The 18,803-nt window shown below is 45.9% G+C and overlaps 1 protein-coding gene across 2 annotated transcripts in view; it reads right to left on the reverse strand.

Annotated features, from left to right (window-relative positions):
* Window positions 1-18,760, reverse strand: part of TYRO3 (TYRO3 protein tyrosine kinase) — a 41,652-nt gene extending 22,892 nt beyond the window's left edge. Inside the window, exons 1-5 of one of the 2 annotated variants that reach the window (XM_026849434.1) lie at window positions 15,814-18,759; window positions 13,435-13,535; window positions 9,185-9,355; window positions 6,348-6,434; window positions 2,142-2,257 (exon numbers count right to left, since the gene is read on the reverse strand). In XM_026849434.1, the coding sequence (XP_026705235.1) occupies window positions 2,142-2,257; window positions 6,348-6,434; window positions 9,185-9,355; window positions 13,435-13,535; window positions 15,814-15,995 (657 nt within the window). In that variant the 5' untranslated portion in view covers window positions 15,996-18,759. Of the gene's footprint in view, window positions 1-2,141; window positions 2,258-6,347; window positions 6,435-9,184; window positions 9,356-13,434; window positions 13,536-15,813 lie in introns of both variants that reach the window. The other variant, XM_026849435.1, reaches the window with a different exon arrangement.
* Window positions 18,761-18,803: the final 43 nt, after the last annotated feature.

The raw sequence follows: 18,803 nt of genomic DNA on the forward strand, positions 1-18,803 counted from the left end.
GATATACTGATGAAAGTGAAACACTCATGGACTTTATATTCTTTATACAGCAGTCCTTCTCCCTTTCTCCCTGCCCTTCTGCTCATTCTCACGCACACTTTGGGCCTGCTGATTTACTTGGCTAATAAAAAGGAAGAATCTCAAGTTCTCTTAATAGAAAAGCATATTGTTGTCATTAACAGTGTCATCCAAAGCAGGGAAGGAAACAAGCAGACTTTTGTGTAAAACCCTGTCAGTTTGATGATGTGTTTCTGTTCAACAGTCTGAAGTTGGTGCTCTCACATCTGCCTCCTTTATGCCTCAGAGCATGGCTTGCATTAACAGTTGGTAAACGTGGTGATTCCCTACCCCATCCCCAGAAGCAATCCGCCTGTCTGGACATGGTGCTCTTGGGACATCCGCAGCAATTCCAAAGTGCAAGAAAACCACAGCCAAGTTTCAATCCCCCTTCTCTTTCTGGGAGGCTCTGAGCAAAAGTGCAATCATGGAGAGCCAGGAGCATGTGCATCTTCACACAGAAATGTGGGTCAGTGTCTCTCACAAAATCTCTCAATGTGGGAGACAGAGGAAGCACAGCTTTCTGTCAGTGGAGGGTTATTGCCAAGCTACCCTGCTCCCAGATCCAAACGCAGGAACTTCGTCCTCCCCAAACAGAACAGAGAAGGCTTAGAAAAGGGGTGAGAGACTGCTGAGTGGACAGAAACTAAGCTGCTCTGATTCAGCCTCTTTTCCACATGTCCCATCCCCCCCACCCCTGCCCCTGCCAAAACTGAGAGGGGGAACTCAAAACCCAGGGTGATTAGCATTGCAGCGTGCAAACCAGAGAGAATAGGCTGTTCCAACTGGAGATAACTCTGTTTTACAAAACAGAGGAAGAAAACCATTTGACTGCTAACAAGAACAGAAGCAGCAACAAAAACCAGAGACTGGGGCCAGTTCTATTCAGGCATTCTTTCTGTCGGTGAGTTAAAACTGAGGGTCTCTTTTACTTATGAAAGGGAATAAACATCAGAACATGAAATTTCTGGTTTCCTTCCCAAATAAAGAGAGGACTGCAAGTAAATGAGCTAGGCTGCTTCCAGTACACCTTGTGTTTATAATCCTCCTCACATAGCTGGCAACACCCCATAGAAATTCCACTCCAGCTCAGGTTGCTGCTATAATCAGGTAGGGGAAGCATAGGGGCCCAATATACACACCTGGTAGACAAATCCATGGGGAATGTGCCTAGCTGTGTTTGCACAGCTGTCCTGCTTCAGGAATTTCTTTCTGACACTCAGGTTACCAGCTATTTGATCTGACTTTACAGTTAAGTGTCCAATCCTAGAAACTATCTCTGCCTGAAGTTGGACACGTATGATTGATGCCAGGAACCTACAGAAGGAAATCAGTTTTTCAGAGATGTTGAGTACTCAGTACCTGGTAGAGCTAAAGGATATTATCACCCTTGATTTTCTGGGCAGAATTGGACTCTGACAACAGAAAACCAATCAAGATTTAGAGGCAGGGCTTAAAATTACTCTGAAATATCCAAACAGGCCTGACTTTGTATCAAAAAGCCCAATCTGTCTCCTACCTCCACCATTCCCACCCCTCCTGTACCACATCCTATACTTTGCAAGCTCCTCATTCCTTGGGCTCAGTGGTATGTCCAGAGCCCAGCATTTCCTCGGGCACACCAAAGCACAGGGCTGAGCTGGCATGGGAGCCACAGGCCTCTGCACTGAACTGGAGCAAGTTGCCATGGGCCAGCTGCTCCACACTAGCTCCACGTGGGAGAACCCTGCAGCCACTCAAGGGCACTTCCCATAGAGTGATTGATATGTGCTTCCTAGGTGCTGCAGTGTAACGCTCTGCATGGAGTAACCTCCCATGATGTGGTAACCTCCCAGGAAGAAGAATGGGGCTAGTCTCAAATTCTCAACTGGACACTTCACATTCAAAACTTCACACCTTACTCTTTGGCACCTATATAAGCACTGAGTTGCATCTTGTTAAGCTTCCATGTTTTTAAATTGTGAAATAAGATTTCAAACACTGCTACAAAGCAGTTAGGAGAACAAAAGACGGCCCAAGCAACATGTGGCTCAGGGGAGTCCCATTCTTCATGCAAGGCAGGGAACAACACAGAGGGGCCATACCTGAAGAGTGCAAGAATGGAGGGGTGCATGGCCATCAAATCCTGGCACCCAGACCACGCTGGCATTGCTGCTGGTGACTTGGCTTACAGTTACATTGAGAGGCTGGAGAGGCATGGCTATAAAGGAAACAAAGAGACCTTTCAGTATACACAGAACCGAGCAGGTATTCACATGGAAATGGAGAGGCTTGAGGCTAGAAATTATGCAATGAAATCACTAACAGAGATGGTACATTATCACATCTTCTGAGAGTGCCCCTGTCTGTTGGGAATTAAACTATTATTTTAACATTGAACCAGCTGTTGGCATCCATTCTTTAATAGTCCAGCATACTTGCTTGATGCATACAGGCAGCGGTTGATCTCTCTGATAGCAGTGCCAGCGGGTGATGTTTACACCTTCGCCACTCAGCCCTCTTCCCTGCCCCCTCCATTGCAAAGCACGACCCAGCCCTGCGCACACAACTGCCTGCAGACCTCCATTGTGAATCAGATCAGGGCTTTGAAAATTCCTCCCCCCCCCCGGTTCGCAGTCCAGCCCCCGAAACCAACTCTGCCTGCACCAGTCGAAGGGTGCTCTGCTGCAGTGACCCCAAAGCAGCTGGATTTGCCCTGTGAAAGTGCTGCCTCCAGGTGCCCACTACAAACTCTTCCTCCAACACCCTGGACTGAAAACTGTGCCTCTTCCAGGCTTGGGATGAACAAACTCGGAAAGCACTCTTGTTTCAGAGAGGGGCAATCCAAGGCAAAGGGAGCGCCTGTTACATGGCTGGTACCACACTACAAACGAAGGGCTGAGCCAGGAACGCAATCAGGATTCCCAGACTGGCCACTGAATCTGATGTTTGTGCTTCCTACCACCACAGAGCAGCACCAGCACGCTGCCCCTCTGTTCTCACTCTGACCAGACACCTCCATCACCACAGGAGCCTCTAGTATGTTGTCACATTAACCTGAGCTCTTTAGCTTCCCTTTAGGATCCCCAATGCTTCCCTTTCCCCTCTCTTTTCCTCCCACTGTAATTCCACGTAGTTACTTCCCATTCTTCCCCATACACCCCTCACCATCTCTTTTTCACTCCTTTGTTTTTGTTTAGGCACCTCACTCCTGAAAAAAATCACTTGAAAAAATTAGGCACCTCTCCTCTAACCTTTTGCTCAATTAAAAAATCCTATGCTGCTGCCATGAGTAATAATTTTCCAGCAGCATCTCAACAAATTGTACCCTCAGGAGTTCTTCAAAAATCTGAGGTTCTCAGGACAAAGCTTTGCTTGCAGACCAAATTTTCCACCTCTCCCAATATCCAGTGGAAAGCAGCAGTGGAAAAGTCATTGCAAACCAGGATTCCTCCAGTTGCATCTTTTACTCTGCCAGAGAGCACCTCTGTCACAATACTGCCTTCAGCATCTCCACAGGGCCATTTTACAGGAGAAATGCATAGACCAAAGCCCCCTCCCAGGTCTCTGCAGATGGGAGGATGGGGCAGAGAGTTAATGGTGCCACAGATTAACCCTATAAAGCCTTTGTTGTCTGGTTAACTAGTTACTAGGAGCTAGGGCAGAAGGCTGCCACCTCGATAAGAACAGCATGGGTGGGTGGGAGGTGGGACAGCACAGCACAGGTCTGGGGTAGAAGATGGGCAACGAGTTCTTTATACCTTTCAGTAAAAGGGCTTTGTGAGTTAACTTCAGACTTTTCTGTGTCTTGGTTTATTTCCCTTTTGATGTTGGATATTCAGGTTTTTAAGCAACTTTTGTGGAAAAAAAGCTTGCTTTCAGTGTTTACTCAGGTATCATTGAAGCACTGCCCTCAAGTCTTTTGTAAACACACTCTTAACTTTTGGGTTCAGCAACACATAATTTTCAACACTGGACAGCAGGCCCAAAGGAGGTACGGGCTGTACCACCAGTGGGAATAAGTAATTAACTGCTAACACATCCACTCTCTAATGGAGACTGCCACTGAAGAAGATCAGCTTGCTTGCACCTTCCCCTAACTAGAATTTGTAGAAGGGACAGATGCATTCCCCATCATCCATTGGGAAAAAAACTGGGTGGCTGTTTCCTGTTATGCTCTGAAACACGGGATACAACCCTGAAAGTCTTTGCCACACACATGAAGGAGAGCAAAGCCAGTCTGAAAACAGGACCTCAAGTGTTAACATAATGAGAAGTAACTTCCGTGCTTGTAGAGTAGCTGGAACAATGGGGCTTTGTACTTGGCTGGGGACTGTGGGCTACAATAACAGTAATTTTCTGCTTGGAGTACACCCAGCACATTGTAGGCACTACAGAGAATAGATAATGAACAACAGCAGCAAATAGGAAGAAATGTTAACAGTTTGTAAATGTCCTAGCAAAAATATTTGCTTCTGGAAACACAGAAGAAACAAATTGTTTAATAAATTGTAGAAAGACTTGAGAATTCTCATTAACAGATGGAGCTGTGTAAGAGAGGAAGGCCCTGATTACGTATGTATAGACAACTACTCCCAGGAATAATTTCATTGAAGTCTACATGTTCACAGGATCAAGGATGAAATAAACATTATCTGGGCCTGCTCCTGTTCCTGCTGATGTCCTTGTTAGGAGCTTTGCTTTAATTTTAACAAGGGCTGTACTAGATCTTCAAAACTTTTGCTCTTTAGAAGAGTCTCATTACTTCCCCAAGTTTACAACTAATCTTTTAGATATATCTTTGAGGTATTACAGACAGAACTTTTACAACTACAGCACTGGACTTGCTAATTAAGACTCGTTTTTTATTTCTAGGACATGCCACATATACTGGTGCAGCATTTGCCCAACCACTTAAGCCCGGTCTTCCTCAGCTCTAAAAAGTGTGTGTGTGTGTGTGCGCGCACAAGTGTGTGATGATGATATGTCCCTCCCAAATAGGTTGTACAGATTCATTAGCTGATGATTGACTCCTATGAAGCACCTTTAGCTAAACACAGTTGCTGGGAAATGCAAGAATTCCAAGGCCTTTACACCATCATCTTATTAATGGTTAAAAAAAATGACAATCCGTGTTAACATTAAAAAAAAAAAAGAAAAAAGCTTCTTTATGCTAAATGTTATTTAGCTGAAATGTTATTTTAAATTACTGCTTGATGAGATTTTTTTTTTTAAAGCATAATAGCTTTGCAAACTATTCAATCCCAGGATAAAAATATCCATAGAAGACATATTCTGCAATAACTAATTCCCCTGTGTAGAGAAGCCTTTAAGGCAACAACTCCAAACGTTTTTAAATTAAGTTATAAATCTTACTAGTCCAGCACACTGCATTCTTGGCATAGCAGTAACCACAATGTCCTGAAGAAAAACACACTGTAAGAGCAGTAGATAGATCTACAGCTGGATTTTAAGCTATCCTTTAATGAGTATTAGCTAATATAACTGTGAGTTTCTATACAGACATAAATGCTTGCTCTTATTCACACTGAGCATTAAGTTACCACTTTGAACAAACAATTTTTGTGACACGCCTCTCCTGGAAGTGATAATCATGCCATTTAATGCACATTAAGGCATGACTAAAAATTCAAATGCAAAAGCATCTCAACCTGAAGAGAAGGGGAAGAGCTGATTGCTCTGATTATCCCAGTTTCAGTCACCTGGAGGAACAGAGGCAACGTGACATCAATTTAGGGACTTTCAAATGGCAACTGGTCATGCAAAGGCTAGGAATTATTTCTGAAAGAGTTTTTAAAGAGCACAGTATTTAAAAAAAAAAATAATTCCATAAAAACAGTGTAGTGAGCAGACTTTACTGGCCACTGGTGATTGCCTTGTCTTTTTTCAGCATCTCATGTGATGCCAATAGAAGCAAGCAGAAGTAATGGCCTCTTTAGCTCTAACAAGACCCATCTATCTCCAAGAAGGAAAGATTTCCCCAGCTACAGATTCATATCCAGCTTCATCTCTCACAATTTGACTGCTCTGACTCTCTCCTTTTCAAGGAAAAACTGTTATTTGACATCACATTTCCACTCCTGAATCAGTTGTGGTTTATTTTCAACAGCCTGGGAGACGGCTCTGCATAGCAAGCGGGAACTGCTCTTAGAGCACAAAGCATTGTTTCGACTGCTGAGAGCTCCAAGCAGTGCTGGCAGCTTGGGACAACCGCTTGCATTAAGGAGCCCTATTTTCCCTCCCCAGAGAGCAAATCCAAGTCCCTTGCCCATTGTCTTTCACTCTCTCACCTTTAATTTGAACAGTGGCTGTCCGAGATGAAGACAATCCCTTTACGTTGTGAGCTTCGCAGGAGAAAACTGTGCTTTGATTAATACCTGGAGATCAGCCAAGAAAAGGAAAGGAAACACAAACAGCTATATAATCCAGCTTCAACCTTCAGCAGAATTTCAATTATGTGTGACATCCAGCTCAAGCTGTACAGGCAATTGGAGGGCTGAGCTGGCTGCCAATCAAAGGCACGTGGATTTCAATGTAATTTATGTGCTAAACACATTTTTAATGGGGAGATAGTGGCAATGCAGAAAAGCTTCCACAAGAGCTTCAGAAAGCACAGAAAAAGAAGGATGAATCTGGCAGAAGAGCAGCTCACAGTGCTTGGTTAGTAGATAGATGTCCACTTTTCACATCCTGGTGAGCATCTTTGGAGTAAGAATCATGCTGAACTGTGTGCTTATACAACGCTCAATGCTCTGGACCTCAGTGTGCCACCTGAGCAACAACCATCTTCTAATTGGGCTACAAGTCCAGGCAAACTTCCAACCAGATGCTGCAGATTTCAAGTTAATGCCCACCTGTCCCTCACCTTGCATCAGGCTTCTGAAGACATGCAAAGGAAGTGGAAGTTAAATGCTACTGTATCAGCACTGAGGCACCTTCCAGGGGTGATACAAGGGAGGATTACACTCCCTCTCTTCTATGAGCATCCATCCATCCCACAGGGCCTGAACATGGCATCACAGTGATGTCCAGCTGCTCCAAGATGCATATAGGTATTGCTAACTAATTAGAATTGAGACAAATATGCAGAGTTGCCTGGAGAAGTGTGTCCAGCATATGTTTTAACTTGACTTGGCCCTCAATTATCTTATAGGGCTCTAGCTGAGAAAAGTTAAGGATTGACACGCTATGGGCACACAGTTTAGGAGAAAAAAAGATTTCAGAGCTGCATGGAGCAGCTTACAGAGTGTCTAGTCTTTGCCCTTTGATTCATCTCCCAAGCCTGAGATTAACAGCATTGAGAAGAAGATGTAGTAGAAGAGAGGAGGAATGCTATAAAAGGAAAGAGAAAAGTATTTGAGCTTCTTCCACTCACCCCAGTGAACCACAGGAAAATGCTGCCAACAGGCTGAAGGCCAGGCAGCAGAGCAGCACCTGACATGGTAGGCATGTCCCAGAGACAGAACCAAACACGGCCCTGCCCTGAGGAAAACACAAAACACACCACAAACCAAGATCTCCTTGCTCTCTAGCACCACTGCCAGCACTGCTTTGTTCCAAATACAACAGTCCTTTTACCAAACCAACTGCTTGCTGAACTTTCTAAATGTTTGCTTTCTAGCTAGTACTTTACTATTTTCTTCAGAATTTAATACTTTCTTTAGCTAGCAATGCTTGTTTTCTTACTAACTGTCTTTTTTGACATGCTTTGGCAATCTGACCATGCAGCTTGTGTCCTGCTACATTTTTTCTGTTGCAAAGGCAAGATCTGACCAAGGAACATCCTAAAGAACACTGAAAGGGGCAAAGAAAGGTGATGGTGATGAATATATATAATAGTAATTCATTTGGAGAACCACCAGGAGCTGATGCCCATCATCAGCCTCCATGCCACAACCCCACAATAACAGAAGTTTTGTGAGGCACCGTGGGATGAGTTCAGTGGAGGAAGGGAGACTTATTTTTTTATTGTCTTTCCCCTCTTGATTATCAATCTTTTCAGTTTCCATTTCAACAGGCAGATTATATCTTAAGGGAGCAGTTTTCATTTCCAACTTGGAACAGCATCAAGTGGCTACGTAAGAGAGGGACCAGATGATAAAACCACTGCAAAACACATATCAGGTTTTGATTTGCATATAAATTATGTTCTAAGGGAAGGCTTAATAGGATTGGATAGCTCAAATGATGGCCAAAGATGTACAGAAAGAAACTCCCCCTGGGTGTAACTGTATTAACACTGATGAAGAGGCCCCAGAGATGACTCTTAGTCATAAAACCTTTTCTTTCTAGTTAGTTCAACTTTGGCTCAGGGCTGCTGAGAATAACAAAACAGCAGCAAAGAGAAGCAGTAACACAAAGATGTTGGACAGCTAACTAGAATAAAGTTACCTTTAGGAGGTAACTGCAAGAACAGCTGTGGTCAGGTCCTAGTAGAGATACACTGCCCTTCCCTGGAAGTGGGCTGAACAGAGGCCTGAACACCTCCTGGTTCCTGAGTTCCTCAGCTGACACTGCTGGGGAAGGCAGTCTTACCACAATGCCCCTAGTGCCTGCTCTGGGGCAAACCTTGGTCTCTGAGGATATCAACCAGCCCACTTCAGCAACAATACAACCACTCTGAAAGTGTCAAACAATTACATGAGGCAGTCAGGTTTTAATGCTAAGAGCATCCAGCAAGCCTGCAAGAACAGAGAAGGGGGGAAGAGAGGGGAAAGCAGCACATGACATGGCTGAGCACAGGAGAAGGAGGTGGCATCTGTTACATGCAAACGCTTGGAGATTTCCAAGACAAATGCCACCAACAGAGTCTCTTAACAGAACTATGAACACCCTCCACGAGGTGGAACAAGAGACACACCCAATGCATCATCTGTCCAGTGGTATCTTTACCACAGTGCCAGCCCCACCCAAGCTCTGTAAGAGCCTGTGCACCTCAAGCCAGCTGAAAACACAGAGCAATGATCACCCCTCGAGATGATATGGCTTTGCATATGATCATGACCCTCAATGTACAAAGACCATTCTCACACGCTGTGGCTATGCAGTGTCACTAGGCATGATCAGAAGAGAGCTCTCGTCCTCTTCTGATGCTCAGAGTGATCCCCTGCATCGGCAGCAGCCTTACCTGACACATTTAAGATGGAGGGGGAGAAGTCTGGAAGCCCCACTCTAGAGTCTCCCATCCACCAGACAATTGTCACTGGTTCAGGGGGACCAACAGCAGCACAGGCCATATGAAATGGGGCATTAGGGGACACGGACACATCCTCAGGTTCCACAGTAAAGTAGGGCACACCTAGAAAAGCAACAGACAAGTGATAATAACTGGAGGGACTCCTCCTGTCTCTTATTTAGTTCCACTAATACCAGTGCCCAACACTGGACACCCAACTGCCCTGCCCCTATGCCTGATCCGACTCCCTCTAAGCCCTTCACAAGAACCAAAGCTCAAGATATGCTGGATCACCTCAGGACATGAATGTCTACATATTCCCACTAGAAGAAACGAGAGAGAAAAAGAGTGCTTGATTCCCAAAATGCCTTTGACAACCCTCTTCCGCTGAGTCTCCTTCAAGACTTCTCTATGAAGTAGCTTTTAGTGGCAGTATTTGCTCAATTTTTCAGCTGGATAGACTGGAGTTTAAAGAGGCAAAAGTCAATAACTTTAGCAGTGGCAGACACTACTTTAAAAGATACCTATTCCAGTTACAGATACTTCCTTGTCATTGCATTAAAAACTGAAGCTTGTGAATGTGTTGAACCAGCGGCTGTAACAAACCCATGAATGAGGAAAGAATCCCCCCGGTGAGAGCCTGGGATCATTTACAATGCTCTCTCCACAGCTTAATTGACAGGAGCCGCCTTCCAGCACGCTCCAACATCACAAGAACCAGGCTGCCTTGGAGTTAGGGGTAATTTATTTCAGAGCTGAAGGCTATCCATGGACACAGCTCTCTTGATAACTATCTGTTCCCCATCATGGAATGACTCCTGCTTGATACAACAGGCCTTAGGTCAGGCCCACAGGGAATAAAATGTGGCTGCAATGCTAACTACCTCAGGTCATCTCTAAGTGACAACAGCTGAGCTTAACTCAACACATCAAGAGATGTGTGTCCTCTCATGGGCAACGCCAAAACTGTTGTAATTTCAGTGCTCCAAACCAGTCACACAAAATTCACCAGCTGTCAGCACCAGTGCTGACCCTGAGGGACAGCCAGTGTGTGATTCCTGGTGGCTGGTGGAAGAGCTGAAGACCCAGAGAAACGCTGAGTTCCCTTTTACACTCAAAACTTTCGGTGTCAAGCACAGCAGCTACCGCCCGCATCTACATCAAAATGAGGTATTCTCAGCTAGAAAAAGCGTGTCGTGGAAACTTCTGATCTGCTGCCTCACAGAAACAGAGGAACCAACACTGTGCATTCACATGCTTAAATTACACTGTCTGTCCCTGGCCAAAGATGACAGGCCCAAGCAGCTCCAGTTGGTGTGGCAGACGCCGAGCACCTCCAACAGCAGGCAATTCATGTAGGTGTCCAAACAGGAATTCAGAAGACCAATCCTTGACATTTCCCCTACACTCCAGCTGAAAATGGTGTCCTCAGTCTCTCATTGACTGTCCAGTCACTGTTTGTGTCTTTCAGGTGGCAGTTTCTCTGTGCTTTCCTCACCTCCTTGCCACTCCCTTCAGGGTGGCAAGTAAACAAACAAACGAAACCAGGTCTAAAAAATAGGTCATTGCAGGAATGATGGTGCCTATCTGTGCAAAGGTTAATGCTCAGGACAGGTATATCCATCATCATGATTTACGGCTGGTTTTTGCTTACATGTTTTATTTTATTGCAGTCATACCTAAACAATAAAAGTGAATAAACTCCCCAGATACCAGATGTGACACCTCTGTATGCTTTGCCCTCCTTCTCCAAGGAAGATTAGAAGGGAAAATACCAGAGTTTCTTCTTCTACCTGTGAGCAGGATCCCTGCCTCCTGTCCCTCTACCATGGCACTGGAGGAAACCTTTTGGGAGGGCCCTGTCCAGCTTGGCAGGTTTTCTCACTTTGGGAGCAGCTAACCAGATCAGACAAGACAACAATTAAACTCTCATAGTTTAGGGAGTACAGCTGACTCATCCAGCTCAGGAACTTGCGCTGCCTCTGTATGTAACCTGGATACCTCACTGTCCGACACATCTAGCCTCCCAGTTACTGGTACGAGAGGCAAATGCTTGCACCCCACTTTCACAGGTGCGCCATGGAGGCACTGAGCAGACAAGAGCCAGGAAATCAGTGGCAAAGCAAGGAAATGAGCCTGTCTATTCCCTGTTCAAAGCCCACGTCCAACCTACAGGGCTGATTTTTTTTTCCTACAGCTCAGTTTTCAGTGTTAATTCAGGGGGACGTGTCCATACAGGTGTGTCTGGGGCTCTGACTGTAGCCACAACAGGGTCTAGCAGCCCTGGGAACAGCTGTGCAGTCACAGGTGTAATTTCAGAGGGAAAGTTCTGCAAGAAGCATAATCCGTATCTTTAAGATGGTCATACACTGCAACATGCCTCTTAGATCACCTCCCTGGGCATCAAATGCTATCATGTTCTCTGTAAGGTCAGAGTCTAGTTTCTAAATCAGAAAACAGTTTCAAGATAATTTTGGTTTTGTGAATTCTGAGAAATGTTTCATAAGATCAAACATTTCAGCAGTATTGTAAAGACAGTTCAATACTACTGCTACATATTCTGCCTGATACAGACACCCTAAGTGGAACTCAAGGCAGGTTACCAGACAGCACAGAAATCCATTCGAGCTCACTAAGTCAGATCACCAGTAGTCCACGCTTGTTTTGCGTGGCACACTGAAGGGTGTCAGCACCTACTGAAGACTGCAAATGACCAGAGTAAAGATCCTCAGAGGGCAACTGTCGTTATCAGTACAGAAACCACTTCTAGACAAAGCTGATACGCTCAGAGAAGAAATACATATGGAGGTAACAGTGAATGTGGGACTGACAGGCTTTTGCATTCCCCGGTGTTTTCCTATGCTAACAGCTGACACATTTTTAAAAATCCTCCCCTTACCACTACTTGTTATTTTTTAATTTTTAACACTAACTCCCATTTCACATGATTACATGCTCCTTCAAGTTTAACCAGCTTCTGCCATACTTGCTTTTCTCAAAAAGGCAACTAGTTGCATTTTTTAGCTTCCTCTGTAAGCTTTGGCCTTCATTCTCACCTCTCCCCCTTATCCAGCTGCAACTGGTTTTTGTGACTTTGATATTTTTTGCCTGTGCTATCCAGAAGGGCTCCCTGTTTTTTCAGATGGCTTAGCACACTGAGCTACGCAATCACCCACCTAATGCACCCACTATGCAAATGCAGCCACCTCTGGAGCAGGCCATGGTAATTGGAATAAGATTTAAGCTGTAAACAATGTTTTCCAGATGAAACTTCACCTGAAAATTTAGGTGGACAGAAACCTGGGATTTATGGAAGGCAGCAGGTTCCCTCTTCCTGTGAGAACTGCTATGGATGTTTCCATGGCTCTGAGTGAGTGAAACCTTTGCTGTAAACACCCAGACCATACCACCTCCCACAACAGCCTCCCTGCTCCCCCTCTTTAAGACTGTTGATTCAGCTCTGACCCAAAATGTTACCAATTACCAAAAAGCCACTCTTTCTGCAAAAGCACTGTTCCTGTCAACTTCCTCATCAAATATTAAGCCATGCTATGACTACTAGCTCCTGAGGATCTAACACAATCATGGCTCAATGGAAATGAAAATAGAGACAGCAAGAAGTCACCAATCCACACTGCCTTAGGTCACTTTTGAGCAACCATGTAGAAGTTATTCATATCAGGTAAGACTGGACAGAACAGTGCCACACGGAAGAGTCACAGCTATGAAGGCTGATGTACAGTACTTCCCTTGACACTCAGAATTGGGCTAAAACTGTACCTTGGCCTCAAAGACCCGTTTGGCTGATACACAGAACGAGACTCTGACCCTGCTTTGAGAAGTGGGTTGGACCAGATGATCCCCACAGATCTCCTTCAACCCTGACTATCCCATCATTCTAAGAATTATTTGGAGATGAAAGCAACAATGGATCAAGGGGCTGGAAAGACATGTGTGTGCACAAAAGGATCTTGTTTTCTAACGTGCCAAAGCAAAACCAGAAGGTAAACCTACAGATCCTCTCTTTGAAGCTACTCTCCTATTTCTTACACCCGCTCTGTAGCGATCTCACCGCAGTTAGTAGCAATGGTTCAGAGCCAAGAAGCCTGTCACTGCAGCAATCTGCTCTCACCACTTCCACCTAGAGCATATTGGTGGGGCAGCTCTGAAAAGAAACCAGCACTACTACTACTACTCCTTACCTTCCACTATGAGCCACACTTGCTGTGATTCTTCCTTCTTCCCCCCGTTCTCAACCTGGCACCAGTACTTCCCAGAATCTGTCCGCTCGACGGATTTCAAGCTGAAAAAAGTCAAAAGCCATATCGATATTTTACGTGGATAAAGCATGGTTTTGCCCCAAAGGACCCTCCGGTGTTTGGCAAACCCACTGAGACGCAGCCAGCTCTGGGGAGGAGGGCAACAGCCAGCCAGCACAAAGCACGTGGCAAAACAGCAGAGACGGGAGGCTCCTCTCTAGAGTGGGTGGAGGGAATCCTCAGCAGAGCAGACAGCCTTCCTCTGAAACATCCTTGCAGAAAACCCATCACTTGTGTCCTCTGAGTGTAAGAAACGGTTGTGCATCCCAATCCTGAACTGTGACTGTAGCTAGCCCTCAAGAGCGACAGCTTGGCCTACAATGTCCGAGCCAGCAGGAAACTCCAAATCACAAATCTCCAATAAGCCCGACTGTTTTGCCTCAGTTACGTGACAGGACTGGTGACAGTCTCATACAGGAATAGATGGGTCAGAAAAGGGCCCCCCTCACCTCAATTGCACTCACGTGTTATTCTTATCCCAAGAGCACCTCACACTGCAACACTCCTTGGGCCTCCCAATTCATGATTTCAAGGGGTTATGCTGGCCTACTCCAGCACAGGACCTCACCCTACAAACTCTTCTGTGTCCTCCCTTGCTCAGCAGCAGCTCCCCTTCTGAGAAGATGCACCCAAGCACAGGAAGGCAGCCATGGGGACTGAGCACCGCTCAAGTCTTAAGCCTCCAGTTCAGGGTAGAAATTCTGCTCCTTGCCTCTCCACTGGAAATCCGTGGTATCCTCACTGCTGTTAGCAACACAAAGCTAGCACGGTAAGTAAGGGCAGAATTTGGTCCCAAAGCAACAAGGTCTCAGCTACCAAAGGCACCAGAGTGTGGCTCCGAGTGCCTGTCAATGTACAAATGTTGATTGCCCCCCCCCCGCCCCCGGGATGTGCAGCCATGCATCTGCTGCCATGCAGGGATCCTCAGCAGACCAGAGGCCCACCTTTCTAATGCTAGCAATTTGCCTTGGGGAAGGGGAAGAGTGTCTCGGGAAGGAAGACAGAAATGGGAGTGGTTTTTGCTGAAATGCACAAAATGGACCACTACAGCCTGATTTTCAGAGCTGTACCTTCAAATGGCATTAGCTGTCCTGCCCATCCAGCTGCACGTTCTGAAACACAGCGATTGCAGCAGAGAGTCACACAGTGGGCGATAGAAACAATCACTTTAGAAGAAGAAAGGAAAAAGGAAAAAAAGATACAGCCATATCTAGATTTAGCACCCTAACTTAGCCCTGGTGCTGCAGACAGTTCTCAACGGAGGAAAACAAGAGGTGAGAAAAGAGATCAGGCAGAGATTGTGTGGGGAAAAGAGAATTAACTAGTGGAACTGGTAAATGGTAAGAGTTTCAAGATAAACTGTTTCCACAACATAAAGTTATGCCATACTTTTACTGGGCACAGATTTTTTTCTCCTATCAAGACATTTCTTACAGACAAGCTTTGGCACAGAGACTTTTAGTTGCTGGAATTGGAGACTCCATGCAACGTCAATCCAAGAAACCTAACAGGAGATGAAGCTGGAGCTCAGGGAAGAGCAATTCTCAAGTCAACAGTTTTGAGCTCTCACAGTGATGGCACGTTTGCTTGTATAAGCTCTCTTTACGCATAGAAAAAGCCAGAGCAGTACTCTGGGTCTTGTTTAACTCAGTACTTGCAGACCTAGTTGACATCCCTCTTCTGCTGAAATAAAGGCACAGAAAGCTGCTTTGCAGGACTGATATCATGTAGTGTAAATGTATTAGAAAAGCCTCTGTAAAATAACTCAGGGATGGTTTAAGGTGATAAATGCTTCTCCCCAAAGAAAGGAAGGGGACGTATCCTGGGAGTCTCATTTCAATTAACTACCCTCACCCTTTCGGCAGATTGACAGCTCAAGAGAGAGAGTAAGAGAACAGAATGAGTATGAGAGAGAAAACCTATTTATATAAGCCAGACCTTAGTCTTCCTGCTGCATGGCAGAACAAGATGAACAAACAAGGCAAGAACATCCTTTCACCTTGAAGTCACATCTCAAGCATCACAAGCATTAGCAAAGCACCTGTCACCAGAGAAGCTGGGAAATCAATATGGTTCTAGTGCATAAAAATCTCAGCCCTCAATGGCTTCAGTTCTGCTCTCAGTTATGCCCTTGCCACATACTAAACTGCAGACCTAAGAACCCTGCCCCACCAAGGGCACTGCAGTTGCATAGATATAGCCGATAGCAGAAAACTGTGCAATAGTTTCCAAGATATTCTTCCTTCTCTGCATCTGTTGTACCTGAGGAAGCCGATCCAGTGTTCTTCATCTACTGGAATGTACACCTGGTCTACGCTTTGCACCACTGCTCCGTCCTTGATCCACAACATCTCGGGATCTTCCATTCCCTCGAGGCTGCAATTTAGTTTCACGGGTTGACCCTGGGACACCTTTAATTTGATTGGAGATCCTGTAAATTTCATACCTAAAAAAAAAATACTACTCCGCCCCACCCCCAGAAGAAGGGGGGTTGGAGTACAGCAAATTACTCTAGGTTGGTGGTCTGGAATTGCATACCCTACCAGCACAAGCTGCAGAGGGGTCTGTTAGTCTCAGCACTGCTCTACTATGCCTGCTAAGCAATAGTCAAAGGCAAGCCCTGAAAGCGCAATTGCTGAAGTGGTGGCTCCGTGTGTACGTGGGGCTTTTTTCAACTCGTGCAACAGCAGGGTGAGCTTCTGCAGAGCAGTGCCCAGGCAGAAGCCCTGGGAGCTTTGGTGTGTCAGTGATCTGGCAGCGCTGAGCGCGTTCGCTCAGCATGGTACCACACCTCCCTCTTTACCCCAGGCTTGAATTTCAGCTACGGTGTTCCTGGGCTGCTAAAAAATCATCCTGCTAGTTCCACTGTATGCATTTGTAAAGAGCTGGGATACCAGAAAGAATCAATTATGTCTCCTTATTCAGGATACACTGTTCCTCTGCATTACAGAAAGCTTCTCTGCAATTTGCAAAACCCATGAAAGCAAAGCCTATTCCACAGCATACCTTGTGAGGAGCAGAACTGTTTACAGAACAGATATTTCTGTCGTGTGACGTGGGCGCGTGCTCAGAGGAGCCTCCCTGACCCTTCAAACCAGCCAAAGGGCCACGTTGTACCCAGAGCTGTATTGTTGCGACCCCAAGGCAGCAGGGCCAGAGTCGGTGGCGCTGCTCAGATTTACATTGACACAGAAGCAATCAGAATTTGGCCCAGAGCAGTGTTACATGTGTGGGTGGACGGGGAGTGTTTCCCTCAAGCAGAAGTGAATATATGGAATGTGTTACCATGAGAAAACACGGAAGCCAACTATGTAAGCACGTTTAAGAACGAAAGGCATATAAAGGAGGAACCAGAGGATCAAAGGAGATCGTGGGAAAGCAGGAAGGTGGAAAATAAATGTAAAGCTAGTTTTGTTAGGGAGAGTGGCCATTTCCTATGCGGTGGCACAGGACTGACAGACCAAAACAGATCTAGCCTAGCTCAATATTATGTCCTGGCAGTGGCCTCCACAAAAAAGTGACTCCACCACTCTTGCCCAGCCACATATCACAGTACATTAGAACTTCACCCAGTTCACTGGCTGGTCAGCTTCTCACAGAATGCCTCACTAGCCTACAGAGCCAGACAGAAAAATGCCAGTAGTGAAATCCAGAGCGCTGCTAAGTAAGCAGCCCTGTTGCTCTCGAACTCTGTTACAGCCTTACCGGTGATGAAATACAGAGATCCCTCATGTGCCACTTCCCTTCTTGCCAAACCACCACCCTCCCACAGCCAGGAGAGCACCACCTCACAGGGCAGAGCAGCAGCAGGGGGCTCGCTGCGAGGTTGTCACTGCTGGCAGGAAGGAGCCAGCACTGTGGGACCAGCCGGCACGCTGCCACTGGCAGCAGGTACCCAGCGGGGCACCAGTGGCCCGGGAGCCACCCCAGAACACAGACAGGACGACTTTATTTCTTTCCTTCACAAGGTCCCCCAGCCCATTAACAGCTGGTCTCCCATACTCAGTCTTTTGCCTTTCTAACTGCTGTTATTAATTTAGCAGATTCACAGAGAGCATTGGAAAACGGGTAAGATGATAATCTTAGTTTAGTTGCTACAGCTCGTTTGCAGGGCTAAGGATTTAATCACCTTGGGTGAGGATGATCTAACCCCGCATTACTTAACTCATCTGTAAAACAAATGACATGTCCTAGTGCATGCCAAAAAGCAGCCTCCCTTTCACCACTCACAATATTGGAATAAAATACAAAAGCTTCACAGCAGCTCTCTCTGCTACAGAAAACTGATGCTGAACACACGCGCAAATGGACAGACACTTTTGTTACAGGTGGGTGCCCTCATGGAAAGGCAAACTACTCGGCTTTCCTCAGGCTGCCCTGCTGAAAAGTTAGCCACAAATTGAACAAAGAGGTGTTGGAGACCCTTCATGGTTTTCAGTTCCCATACAAATGAATGATGTAGTAAATTAATATACAGTACAAGCATTCAGCCTGAGTTGCAATTCTCCACATCACCCAAGTATAATCCCTCCATCAAGATCAGCTGAAATGAAGAGATACAGATCACAGATTTTTAATAAATTCATAGTTTTCCCCACAAAAATCCAGTTTTAGCTGTAGCATCTCTTCCCACAGGTATCTGGAAGAAGCACATAGGAGGCCAATATGGATTTTAATTTCCACCTATTCCTCCTTCTACTCTCCCACTCATGATTTCTCATCTGATTATTTCTTGCACTGACAAGAATGTTATCTCATCCAAATAGGTTCCTCCTGTAAGAGGAGCCTACCTGTAGGAGCTGCAGGAGTTGCAATGTAGAGCCAGGAAATAAAATCGTATTCAATTTCTTATCAAGCAGTTGACTGACAGAAGTGACAGCAGACGAACATGCTAGTTGTCAAAATACATGACACATCTGTTTGCCTGTTTGTTTTTTAAACTTGCCACCTCTGAATATTTTTGATTCCTAGGAACAGAAGTATGGTTTTTTGTGAAGTTCTTCAGGGAGTGGAGAGCGAGGAAGATGCCGACACAGGCACGCCAAGGGAAAGGCTTTTCACTCCTCAGACTCCTCCGGCCCCTGCTCTATGCCCCAGCCCGCAGCCCAGCCCATCCGACCCCGCATCCCCGCACACACGCCGCTCCACGCGTGGCGGGGAGCCCGAACTCCCGGTGAAAGCGGCGGGCGGCTCGCCTGGGCGTCGAGAGCCTCCCACACGCCGCCCTTCCCCGCCGACTCGGGGCTGCAGCT

The sequence above is a fragment of the Athene cunicularia genome (assembly GCF_003259725.1).
Source record: "Athene cunicularia isolate RWA chromosome 5 unlocalized genomic scaffold, athCun1 chr5_part1, whole genome shotgun sequence".
In the NCBI taxonomy this organism is placed as follows: domain Eukaryota; kingdom Metazoa; phylum Chordata; class Aves; order Strigiformes; family Strigidae; genus Athene; species Athene cunicularia.